We start from the raw sequence: 13,389 nt of genomic DNA, 5'->3' as shown, positions 1-13,389 counted from the left end.
ATCCAAGGGCATACTCTCTGATGTGTTCTGCCTGGTGTGGTCATGGGCAAACACTCCACAACTCATCTACACCTCTTCCCCTTTTTAGGGGTGAAGTTTTAAGTAGATACTATGCTTTCCAGGCTCATCTGGAACTTTCTATTGTAGCACAGTCTGGCTTGGAACTCAGTACTCCTGCCTCTGCTCCTAAATGCTAAGATTATGTTTGCATACCCGGTTTGTCTGTACCTTTTCTTTCACAGCCGTAGTTTTTGTTATTGTTTTTGTTGTTGTTCTTCTTCTTCTTTCATACACTACATCCCAACCATAGTTTCTGCTCCCTCCACTCCTCCCAGATCCATTCCTCTGTTTCCCTTCAGAAAAGAGCAGGCCTCCTGGGATATCAACCAAACTCATCATAACAAGATACAGTAAGACCTGAAGCACAAACTCTCATATCGAGGTTGGGCGAAGCATCCCAGTAGGAGGAAAGGGGTTCCAAGAGCAGGCGAACGAGTTAGAGACACTCTCACTCCCACTGTTGAGGGTCCCACAAAAACAACAACATACACAACCATCTTGTATATGCAGAGGACCTAGCACAGACCTGTGCAGGCTCTGTGATTGCCGCTTCAGTCTCTAAGAGCCCCTATGAGCCCTGCTTAGTTGATTCTGTGGACTGTGTTCTCCTACTGTCCTCAACCCCTCTGGCTCCTACAATTTTCCTCCTCTTCCTTGGGATTCCCTGAGCTCCAAGGTGGGGTGGGGGCAATGGAGATCTCCAATTTGGACTCTCTTCCCCAATGTTTGGCTGTAGTCTCTACCTCTGCTTCCATCAGCTGCCTGAGGAAGTCTCTCTGACGACGATTGGTCTAGGCACCCATCTATCACATTCATATTTTTTTTAAAAAAACCAATATGTAATTATTATACAAAATAGTGGGTTTAATTACTAAGCACTAAGAATTACAGGAGAAGGTCTGGAAAGATGGCTTAGTGCTTAAGATACCTGGCCGCTCTTCTAGGGACCCAGATTCGATTCACAAAATCTACATGTCAGCTAACAACTAGCTCTACTCTGGTCCTTATCTGAAGTTCTCTTCTGGACTCCTTGGGTACCAGGCACACAAGTGATACACCGATTGTATGCAGACAAGACACACACAACAAATAAAGAAATAAAAGCTCATTTAAAAAAAGAATTCTGAGAGAGCAGGGCATGGTGCACACCTCTAATCCCCTCACTCACAGGCAGAGGCAGGCGGATCTGTTGAAGTTCAAGGCCAGCCTGATCTACACAGTGAGTTCCAGACTGGCCAGGACTACACAGTGAGACCCTGGTAAGAAGGAAAAAAGAAGGAAGGAAGGAAAATGGGAGAGACTTGGAGATTTAAATGGGCAAATGAACAACAGTGTACATAAAAGTGACAGCCACTTACACGGGGATCTTGAAGCTTCTCTCTCAAAATGATGAAAATGTTGCTTCCTCAAACTACATTCTTGGGCAAGAGTTTTTACCTTTAATTGATTATACTCCACTTTTAAACTTTGATGCTCGATCTGTGTTGTACTTTAGATTAAGCTGAGTGAAGTTGTCGGCTCCGGAAAAGATGGCAGAATACTTAAAGAAGATATTCTTAATTTTCTGGAAAAGCAGACGGGAGCCATATTGCCTCCCTCACCAAAAGCTGAAATAACACCGCCTCCACCACAAGCCAAAGACAGGCCCTTTCCCACGCCAGTATCAAAGCCTCTGGTGTTCACAGGCAAAGACAGGACAGAGCCCGTAACAGGTAATGGTGACAGCAGTGACAGGAAGCAGCCCTAATCTGCTTCAGGGCAGCCACCTCGGAGGACGTGTATTCATTGGTAATATTTCTGATGACTTTTTGAGCCAGGGTCTCACTATGTAGTCCTGGAGCTCAATATGTAGATCAGGCTGGCTTCGGACTCACAGAGATCAGCCTGTCTCTGCTGAAGGAAACCCCTGCACAGCATCGGTTTCCTCCCGGACCCTGGATTAGGTACAAACCACACACAAACACCTGTTTTCACGGAGATCCTTTATTAACCAGGGAAGAAAAGTTAAAGTGGCTGCTTTCTTATCCAGGACCTTGCAGGTGTAATTTTTTAATAGGAGGAAAAGGGGAGGGCAGGGTTAGAATGGGCTAGGATGGGGTGGTATATCTTGATTGGGTTTGTTAATTAGGTGAGCCAAAGGGGGCTTGATCGCTGGACTTCAATAATTCTATAGCTGAGCCTTGGTGGTCAGACTCAGGTGGAGAAAGCAAGCAAGCAAGGGAACAGACCTTGGCAAGGCAGAAGGAACTGGGGGGAAGGGCAAGGCCTGCCAGAGCCATGTCTTAGTGGGCTGGTGTCCCTTCATCTGCCTCACAAGCACTAGGATTAAAGGTGTGCACCCCCACTGCCCAGCTGTCAATTCTTACTAGCAGAAAAGTGCAAATCCATTGTGGAATTATAATGATGCAATCCCATTTCTCTAATTTGTATAGAAAATAACATATTATTAGATTTATATAAAAGGATTGGGTTTCTTCTAGGTTTCCAAAAAGCAATGGTCAAGACCATGTCTGCAGCTCTGAAGATTCCCCACTTTGGCTATTGTGATGAGGTTGACCTTACTGAACTGGTTAAGCTTCGGGAAGAGTTAAAACCTGTTGCTTTGGCTCGGGGAATCAAACTCTCCTTCATGCCCTTCTTCTTAAAGGTGAGTTTCACCCCTTCCAAGAGAAGCCCCAGAGGACACTGCCACTTGTTTTGTAAAGACATAGTAGGTTAGGTGGCTGGAGAGATGGCTCAGGGGTTAAGAGCACTGTCTGCTCCTCCAGAGGTCCTGAGTTCAATTCCCAGCAACCGCATGGTGGCTCACAACCATCTATAGTGAGATCTAGCGCCCTCTTCTGTCATAAAGGTGTACATGCAGATAGAGCACTCATACATTAAATAAATAAATCTTCAAAAAAAAAGAAATAGTAGATTACTAATGCTATACTACTTTATAACATGTCGTCAGACTTAGATAAAAAAATGTCTAAACCCATCTCTCTGCTTCGTAAGAATTTATACAATTGAAATCTATGTTGTGCTTTTATCTTCTTGCTTCCTTTTTTAAAGACTAATTTTATGTTCAAGTCACATTTATCTATTTATTTAGTGTGCGTCTGTGTGCATGCATGCGTGTGCACGAATGTACGTTTGTATGTTTGTATGCTCCAGTGCACTCCAGAGGATACTTGCAGGAGTCAGATTCCTCCTTCCAAAACCTTGTAAGTCCCAAGGATCCAACTCAAGTTGTCAGGCTTGGAGGAAAGTGCCTCACTCAATCCTGTCAGCTCGATATTCATTCATTCGTTCGTTCGTTCATTCATTTATTGTGTAGGTTTTCGCTAAACAGCTCTGGCCATCTCGCCAGCCCAATATTCATTTATCTATCTATCCATCCATCTATCTATTTACAGGGTTTCACTAAACAGCCCTGGCTGGCCTGGAATTTAATATGTAGACAAGGCTGCTTTCAAACTCACAGAGATTAATCTACCTCTGCCTCCCAAATACGGGGATTAAAGGCATACGCAATTTATTTATTTATTTGTTTGTGTGTGTGTTCATTCAAGTGCCCACAGAGGACAGAAGAAGATATCAATCAGATTTCCTGGAATGAGCATTAACAGCCAGTTGGGAGTCATCATTTTGGGTCCTAGGAACCAAGCTGTGATGGTCCTCTGCAAGAACAGCATGTGCCCGCACCCACTGAGCCGTCTCCCCCACTTCAAACTAGGAAGAGAATTGTGATATTTGAGGAAAGCCTTTCATTCTGAAAGGGTCCTAGGAAAGTTCTGTTTGAGATTTTGCACAATACCGTAGGAGTTCATTTCCATGTATTCAGAGTATTCACGGGGGATTTCTGAGGACGGTTTCCAGTGCTTGACCTTGAGACCATTGGCTGACCTTGAGCAGCTGGCAGTGTGTGCTAGGCTTGGGTAAGCATACTGCAGTTACCCCTTAGTTCTCAGAGTACCCCAAACATGTAGATTACCGTCTCCACATTCCTCAGAAGAGGCCTCAGAGAGGATGAGAATCTTGTCATGGACATTACCTAGCAAATGGAAAAGCCGGATTTCTGGTCTGCTCAGGTCTGTTTTGGTCTGGCCTCTCACTCAGCGTGGCTCCTCCTGGACTTCCTTCACAGTCTACCAAGACGAATTACCCTTCACGCAAATGGTGTCATTTCCTGACTCTTCAGTAGTTTCCATTCAGTTCCTTTAGGTGGTTTCCTGTTGTTGCTTGTTTTCTTTATTCTTTTGGGGAACCCGCCACTCAGCTCCCAGATAGATCACACACAGAGTCTTATTAATAAATTCCCAGCCTTAGCTTGGCTCCTTTCTAGCCAGCTTCCCTTAACTTATCCCATCCATCTTTTCCATCTGGGCTTTTACTTCTTCTTACTTCTTACTTTCCCACTTATTCTGTGTCTCGCTATGTGCCTGGGTGGCTGGCCCCATCTTTTCTCCCTCCTCTTGCTCCTACATCTCCAGATTATCCTCCTGTTTGTTCTCTCTCTGCCTGCCAGCCTTGCCCATCCTTTCTTCTGCCTTGCTGTTATAGAGCTGTTCAGCTCTTTATTAGACCAATCCGGTGTTTTAGACAGGTAAGGTAACACAGCTTCACAGAATGAAACAAATGCAATATAAAAGAATGCAACACATCTTTGCATCACTAAACAAATGTTCTACAGCATAAACAAATGTAACACAATGTAACAAATGTAAATTAGTATTCCACGAGAGTTTCCCAAGTCCTTAGTGTGGCATACAAGTTTCTGCTAGCTACCCCTCCTGTCTCCTCAAAACCTCACCCTGTTTTAACCACATCGAGCTATACACATAGTTGGTGGATTATACAGTTTTACCTGAAACATCCATCCAGTGTCTCCCCCTACCATATCGTTTTGTTTTATTTGCTGTTTTTGAAACAGTGTTTCAGTAGATAGCCCCGGCTGGCCTGGAATTTACAGTCCTGTCCCAGCCTTCCAAGTGCTGGGATTACAGGCATGAGGCATCTCACCTGGCCTCATTTTTCAAATATCTATGCGTTATCAATATCAGATCAGTTCAGATGTAGACTCCAGACACCTCAGTGGTTCTCCAGCATATGGGCAGGAGAGAAATGATATAAAGAAAAGTAGGGGAGAGATTAAAGGAGGCAAACAGGGATTTGTGCCAGCAAGGTGGGCTCCAGTACATATTTGCGCCAGCTCCGCCCTTGACTAGGCCAAGGACACCTGTGGCACACTGGCCTTTCAGGGTCACCTTGCAGTCATTAATGCATATTCTTTCTACACAGAGAGGTGGCTTACCTGCCTTTTTGTGTTTGAATTCCTAGCTTATTTTTGAGCTATCAGCTTGCTTCTCATAAAAATCTAAATCTACACGTTAAGTGAGGAAATCACTTGGGATTGAGATGTCTTTCTTGGTACTTTGGCAGCATGGATGTTTGGGAAATTCCCTTCATGTTTGCAGGTGACCTGGCCACTTCACCATCTGTTTTTAAATGATGCCGGGGCCGGGCAGTGGTGGCGCACGCCTTTAATCCCAGCACTCGGGAGGCAGAGGCAGGCGGATCTCTGAGTTCGAGACCAGCCTGGCCTACAAGAACTAGTTCCAGGACAGGCTCCAAAACCACAGAGAAATCCTGTCTCGAAAAACCAAAAATAATAAAATAAAATGATGCTGGCAAACTAGTTTCACCTTTGTTGGAGACACGGGTGGGAGTGGTGAACCCAGGCGTGTGTGGAGCCTTGAATTAAGAATTCTTTTCCTGCTTCCCTTTCTGCCTCCTATTGCTTTCAGTCCCCTCTGCCTGCGTGAGGCAAGAGTGCTCATGTTGTGTTATCTTTCTCTTCAACAGGCCGCCTCTCTGGGATTGCTACAGTTTCCCATCCTCAACGCCTCTGTGGACGAAAACTGCCAGAACATCACCTACAAGGTTGGCCATGCATTGTGAAAATCCCGTTGTACTAGAAGAGGGTGCTCATGTGCTTGTAGGTTAGAGCCCTCTAGGATGCTCAACGACCCTTTTCCGGACAGGACCGGCAGGCATCGCATAAGCCGTTAAGCTGAAGTGCAGTCCGTTAGCCTTGTTTGTTTCCCCTGTTCAGTGATGACTTTGTTCAGGCCCTGCTGGTTCTCTGTTTAAAACCCACTCTACTTAACACCTCCAAAGAGTCTCCTCTCGCAAGCTTAAATTTCTGGAACTTTAAGAAAAAGAGCCATCTTAGGTAGGGTTTCCATTGCTGTGGAGAGACACCATGACCACAAAAACTCTTATAAAGGAAACCATTTAACTGAGGTGACAGCTTATGTTTTCAGAGGTTTAGTCCATTATCATCATGGCAAGACATGGTGGCATACGGGAAGGCATGGTGCTAGAGAATTCTACATCTTGGTTACAGGCAACCGGAAGTGGTCTGTGATACTGGGCAGTATCTTGAGCATATATGGGACCTCAAAGCCCGCCTCCACTGTGACACTCTTCCTCCAAAAAGACCACTGCTACTCTAACAGGGCCACACCTCCTAATAATGCCACTCCTTTTGGGGGCCATTTTCTTTCAGACCACCACAAGAGCAATTGTTTTTTTTAAAGTATGTGTAGGTAGGAGTGTATTTCTGCATGAGGCCTGTGCTCATGAGTGCAGGTGCCTGCAGAGGTCAGAGGCATCATTTCACCTGGAGCTGGAGTTACAGACTGTTGTGAGCCTCCTGTGGGTGCTAAGAAGTTAATTTGGGTCCTCTGGAAGAGCAGCAAGTGCTCTTAACCACTAACCTAGCTCTCCAGCCCAAAAGACAGTAATTAATAATATATTTTAAAGTAATATATTATTAATAATACATTTGAATCCAGTTTGAGCAAAGTCTTCTTTTTGAAGTGAAAGCTTTTTAAGACAGAATTCTTGCAATGTTGATCTCTATATTCATTCCTCATTAGCAATACTCAGCTAGCAGTAAGCTAGGGGCTGCAAGGAGGTGGCTGAGTAGCAGAGTGCTTTTCCAGCATCAGCAAAACACAGAAACAAAAGGTACACTTAGGTAATCCAAGCAATCTGATCAAAGTTATTGTGGCATGCCTAATAATCTTTCCTGATATAGCTTATTTTAAAAACTTAAGAGAAAATAATGTTTGCCTTCAGTTCTGTGGCCTCAGTTACTCCCTGCTCATTCTGATATTCTTCCATGAATTAATTCATTTAAGTAATACAAACTTTAATTTGCTTTTCTCTTTTCCATTTACTATACTGTGGCTGTCATCACACATCAATAGATGTGATATTGTCATTTATTCAATAAGTGGCCTACAGCAAATATTTTAGTTGTTAAAGAACTATCTGATGAGCTGGGCAGTGGTGGCGCATGCCTTCATTCCCAGCACTTGGGAGGTAGAGGCAGGCGGATCTCTGTGAGTTCAAGGCCAGCCTGGGTTACAAGAGCTAGTTCCAGGACAGGTTCCAAAGCTACAGAGAAACCCTGTCTCAAAAAACCAAAACAACAACAACAACAAAAAAAAAAAATGATGATGACTCATGGTTAGTTCCTTCATTCTTTTGAATATATCCTTAGCACTGTTTTTTGTAAATAGCATATGAATCTTTATGATGGAAGGAGAGAACTGACTCCTGCCAGTTCTCTGACCTCTACATGCATGTCATAGTGTTTGTATGTACACACACACACACGTATGTCACAGTGTTTGTATGTACACACACACATATGCACACAAATATAATTTTTAATTTTAAAAAGTGACTTTTGTTTCTAAAACAATCTTTTAAGCTCGGTTAAATTACCCTTTTTAAAAAGTTTACATTTATTTCGTTGCTGGGAGGAAACTGGTACGTGAGCGGAGGTCGGCGGACAACTTGCCAGAGTTTCTCTCCCCTTTCACCCGGGTTCAGAGTTTGAACTCAGGCTGGCGGCACAATGCCTTTACCCAAAGTGCCGTCTCATCCCCGCAAACTATTTCTTCTCAATGACTTCTACGCTAGAGAAAATGGTGACTGTTTTGTCTTCTTGGCCTTTTGGATTTTGGGGCATATGGCACAGCTGGCTTCAAACCGTCCGTCTTTCTCCATCAGCGTCCGGATACTGAGATTGCAGCGCACCACATGCCTCGCTTGGTGATACAGTCAGCATCTTTGTTGTAGAAGAGAGTGGAGTTTGTTCTTGTCATAATCTATGTAGTAAAAGTTCTAGCCGGGCGGTGGTGGCGCACACCTTTAATCCCAGCACTTGGGAGGCAGAGGCAGGCGGATCTCTGTGAGTTCTAGACCAGCCTGGTCTACAAGAGCTAGTTCCAGGACAGGCTCCAAAACCACAGAGAAACCCTGTCTCGAAAAAAAAACCAAAAAAAAAAAAAAAAGTTCTACTGGGTCATTTTTATTTCGTAGGCATCACACAATATTGGGATAGCAATGGATACTGAGCTGGGGTTGATCGTCCCCAATGTGAAGAATGTTCAGGTCCGCTCTGTATTTGAGATTGCCTTGGAACTGAACCGCCTCCAGAAACTGGGCTCTTCAGGTCAGCTCAGTACCACTGACCTTACCGGAGGGACATTTACTCTTTCCAACATTGGATCAGTAAGTCGTGGTGTTCAAATGTATGTGTAACTTGCATGCACTTCTGATCATATACTCAAATAAAATTCCACCCGTCATCTACCAGGCATTCCCTGAAAGCTAAATTTTCCCATTCTTTTCAGATTGGTGGGACCTATGCCAAGCCAGTGATATTGCCACCTGAAGTAGCCATCGGGGCCCTGGGAGCAATTAAGGTATGTACAGTGAGTAGCTGCGAGACAGTCTGAGCAAGCTGGAAGACTGACCATGAAGACTCAGCACTGAGGGTTTCCCTCTGCCTTTTAGTGTGAGTTTGTGAAGTCTGGCTCAGTATGCCTCTTTCTTCCCTGTTTGAGTTAGATCAGAGCTCACTGTACAGTTCCAGCTGGCTCGAATTCTGGGCCCTCCTGCCCCACTTGTCACCTACTGGGATTACAGGTGTGTGCCACCACACCTGGCAAAATGCTGATTTCTTGATCTTGAAGGCAATTGTATTTTGAACAAGAACCTAGGTGACTCCAAAAATTGGTCCGTGGCCCTGGCTTAGGACTTTTAGAATAGGGTTATAGGGTTGTGACTCACTCCCTTCTCTGTGTGTGTGCATGATTGCTCTGCACACGCAAGAGTGCTAGACACACACACACACACACACACACACACACACACCGTAGCACTTGTGTGAAGCTCGGAGGACAACTTCAGGAATCAGGTCTCTCCTACTCTGTCGGTTCTAAAGTTCAAATCCAGGTGGTGGACCCTGGCAGCATGCGGATTTATTGCCGAGCCATCTTGCCGGGCCTATTAAATCTAATAATAAGTTAGAACTTGCATTTTGTACATTCCTTATTTATTAATAGCAAGGTTTTTTGTTTTGTGTGTGATGTGGGGGGTGTGTGTGTGTGTGTGCATGGCTCTTGTGTGCTCAGAGGCTAAAGTGTGTGTGTGTCCCTCTCTATCACTCTCTTCGCGGAACCTGGAGCTTGAGTTTTTCAGCTCGGCTGGCAGTCAGCAAACCTCCACAGCCCTTTCGTCTGCACCTGTTGTGTGCTGGCCCTTACAAGTGTGTAGGGACCCACCCAGGTCACTACCTAGCACTGGGATCTGAAGTGTGATCCACATGCTGAGCCGGCTCTGTGGCCCAAATAGCTGATTTCTAACACGCATTTGTTGCATTATTCTTTGCTTCTTGGTAGCAAGGATGGAACTGTGTGCATGCTAGGCAGGCACTCTATCAGTGAGCTACTCCCAGAGCCCTTATGTTTGTTTTCTCAGAATTGCCTGTCATGGCTTGGGACTTCTGTTTTTAAGATGGAGAAACCCTGCCTTTCATGACATGCTCTCTGTCAGTGACTGAAAGGGCCTTGGAGTTGGCATAGAACACACCCAGACACCAAATTCTCAATGCAAAGGAGATTTCATTACCCTGGAGGGACAACTGCCTCAAAAACAAGAACAAAGGCAGACAGCGGGTATTTCTGCAGGAGTGGTTTTTAAGGAGAAAAGAAGTCCGTGTTAGGGGAATTGCTAAGTCCTGGCTGGACATGTTAGCCAGTGGTCGAATAATGAATTCTAGTTGCTGGACCTCGGTGTTTGGGTAGCTGGAACTTGGTGATCAGTGTCAGGAGTGAGTTGGTGGCCAAATAAGGGACTAGAAGTTGGTGGCTAGCTTTAGGGATGTAATCTAACAGTTTAGCAGGAGAGAGGAAAAGGACAGCAAGACCTGCTGGTGTTATGTTTGCAGTGCCTGTTAGAGAACCCTGTAGAACAAATACTAAAATCCCAGAGACAGATACTGGGGTTCAACCTGAAGATCAGAAAAGCAAAGCAGCCAGCCACTAGAGAGCTCTTACCTCTATGAAATCTTCAGGCTGAAAAGACTGGTTCCTGTCTCATCCCGCCTTATATTCCTCTCTAGGACTGGGATTAAAGGCATTCACTACCATTGCCTGACTTCTGTGGCTAACTAGTGTGGCTGCTGGGATTAAAGGTGTGTGTGACCACTACCTGGCCTGTATGGCTGACTAGTGTGACAGTTTTGCGCTCTGATCTTCAGGCAAGCTTTACTTATTAAAATAAAAATGAAATATCCCTACAGAGCTCTTCAGTCCAACAGCCCTGACCCTGTTGTCTGAGGTTTCTGTCCTGCCTGGTTCCTGCAATCATTAAGTCCCAAAGAAATAACACAGAGGTCTATATTAGTTATAAACGGATTGGCCTAGTATCTTAGGCTTCTTATTAACTCTTACAACTTATATTAGCTCATTATTCTTATCTGTGTTAGCCACATGAAAAAGGTGGCACACACCTTTTTCAGCGAGGCATTCACACCTTGCTTCTTCTGTAGCTGGGTCACAACTGCAGACTGAGCTTTCCTCTTCCCAGAATTCTCCTGTTCTCATTGACCCACCTCTACTTCCTGTCTGGTTGTCCCACCTATACTTCCTGCCTGGCTACTGACCAATCAGCATTTTATTTAAAATATAATTGGCAGAATACAGACAATTGTCCTACACCATGACCCCACAGAACTTGTCAGACTGATTTTCTGTTCCCATCAAGCCCCAGCTCCTTGACCAGTGTCCATGTGCCTTCCTTCCACGCTGCCTTCAGTGAAGAATATTTTCCTTATCTAAGTTGTCTTTTTTTTAAGAGTCTGTAAGATGACTTAGCACATGGTGATTAATACATTAACTATTTGACATTTGGATAAAATTTAATGTAAATATTATATATGGGGCAGGAGATACCTTGACATGATCTCCTTAGGGTAGGGGAAATAGGAGGTAGCATTTTCAGAAGCCCTGGTGGATGCCCACTCATTGGCAGGGAGTTTCTGAACCTTATGCTGTTCTTGGCAGATCTTCCTTCCATTCTGAGAGAGGAAAAGTTTACCCTTGTTTATTTTTTGTTTTTTCCATTATTTCTAGGCTCTTCCCCGATTTGACGAGAAAGGAGAAGTTTATAAAGCACAAATGATGAATGTGAGCTGGTCAGCTGATCACAGAATCATTGACGGAGCCACCATGTCACGCTTCTCTAATCTGTGGAAATCCTACCTGGAAAACCCAGCATTTATGCTGCTAGATCTGAAATAATGTTACATACAACAACTTTGAACTTACGCATTTCCAAAGAGTACGGGAAGCTGCTGTATGCCTCACGTATTCCTGTTACAGCTGCATTAGAAGTGATTTGAGTTACCTGCTTAAGGCTCTAAGGCACAGTATTTATGACTGTCACGTTAGGCTCTTTGCTGAAATGAATGATGGCGTCATGGTTCTCTTGGGGTATCACACTGTGTAGGTCAGAAGGTAACCTCTCAATATGGTGCTGAGATCTTTGTGTCAATGAGTTGAAACAGGCAACAAAGCAAAATTAATGTTACTAAAAGGCAAGTAGCAATATATGTGTGGTATTTGCCATGTTTCTTTTTTAATTTTTTAAATTACACTTCACTGGGGAAAGCAGCTTTTATGCCAGTGTTTTCCATTTCCCTACAATCATGATAACTGTTCTGCAAAATAAGTGCAATTCTGCTTATCTTTTCAGAGGATGAGGTGTATACTCTCCCCTTGGGTACAAAGTATCATTTGTAATGTCTGATAGCTGACATTAGCTTTATTTAAAGGGGGAAGTTACAATATGGTCTGAACTATAATTTACAGCCCATAAGGCTGTCCCTGGTAACTGTTTGCAGTGGGTAGACTTCTAGAGCTGTGGCAATGCTTTGGCATTTTGCTGGGAAATACTTGACTTTTCACACTCACTTTGTGACGTAAAATACCATAAATACAACAACCATTGGCTTGTTGTTTTTTTTTTTTTTATGCTTAGGGATTTGTTGACTTTTAATTTTATTGATCGTCAGCTAAAAGAAAGGGACGTGGGATCTGTTTTCTTCTCCTGATCCTCAGTAGGAGCGAGATCAGGTAAAGGGTCAAATTGGAAACTGTGGACATAAAATTAGTTTATACAGAAACACAACTAATGATCATCTTGATAAAGGTCCATCTCAATCAGATAGCATGAGGATCAATCTAATTCAAGGCTGGGCACGCCTTTATTTTTAGCACTTAAGAAGCAGAGACAACGGGATCTCTGTGTGTTTGAGACCAGCCTGGTCTACATAGTGAGTTTCCGGACAGCCAGGGACACATAAAGAGACCCTGTTTTGTTTTGTTTGTTTGTTTTGTTTTTTAAATCAAATTTAAAATTTTGAAATCTAGGGTTTTTTTGGTTTTTTTCTAATATTATCTAATTGAATATATCATAACAAAATTACTTGCGTAATTGAAGTTTCGTGATAGGAGATAAACGGTCATTTTTAATGCCTCCTTGATTTTTTTTCCAAAATTGAAATACTTTGTAAATCAAGCAAATGCTGTTTATTTGAAAAGTCACATTATGAAATCATTGTTTTTACATAAAGAAAATTAACAGAAAAAAAAATCAATTGAGAGCTAGGCTTTGTGTCATAGGCCTGTGATCCCTGCTGTTGGGAGGTTGAGGCAGGAGGCTCCTGAGCTCAAGGCCATGCGAGGCTGCTTAGCGAGACTCCTCTGGAGAAAAGGAAAAACTACAGACAGTATGGGGCGTAACAAACTATCTATAATCTTAGCACTGTCAACCTTATAATGTATGTATCTGTATACATAGGGATTCTTTTATAAAAATGAGATAATGTATCTACTATTTTATAATTTGATTTTTTAAAATTTATCATTATATTACAGACACCTTTATATGTCAATAAACAGTCTACATTATCACACTTTA

General features: G+C 43.5%; 1 protein-coding gene across 1 annotated transcript in view; it reads left to right on the top strand.

The window, feature by feature from the left end:
• Dbt (dihydrolipoamide branched chain transacylase E2) overlaps positions 1-13,389 on the top strand; it is a 32,698-nt gene extending 19,309 nt beyond the window's left edge. The window contains exons 6-11 of the mRNA XM_041660058.1: positions 1,556-1,772; positions 2,541-2,707; positions 5,908-5,985; positions 8,443-8,634; positions 8,757-8,828; positions 11,541-13,389. Of these exons, the coding sequence (XP_041515992.1) occupies positions 1,556-1,772; positions 2,541-2,707; positions 5,908-5,985; positions 8,443-8,634; positions 8,757-8,828; positions 11,541-11,708 (894 nt within the window). The 3' untranslated portion in view covers positions 11,709-13,389. The remainder of the gene's footprint in view (positions 1-1,555; positions 1,773-2,540; positions 2,708-5,907; positions 5,986-8,442; positions 8,635-8,756; positions 8,829-11,540) is intronic.

Source organism: Microtus oregoni, unplaced genomic scaffold, assembly GCF_018167655.1.
Source record: "Microtus oregoni isolate MIOR12 unplaced genomic scaffold, Mior012 000000F_ref0000247, whole genome shotgun sequence".
NCBI lineage: Eukaryota > Metazoa > Chordata > Mammalia > Rodentia > Cricetidae > Microtus > Microtus oregoni.
Note: the sequence above shows the minus strand (reverse complement) of the source record. Positions and strands in the feature narration are given on the sequence as shown.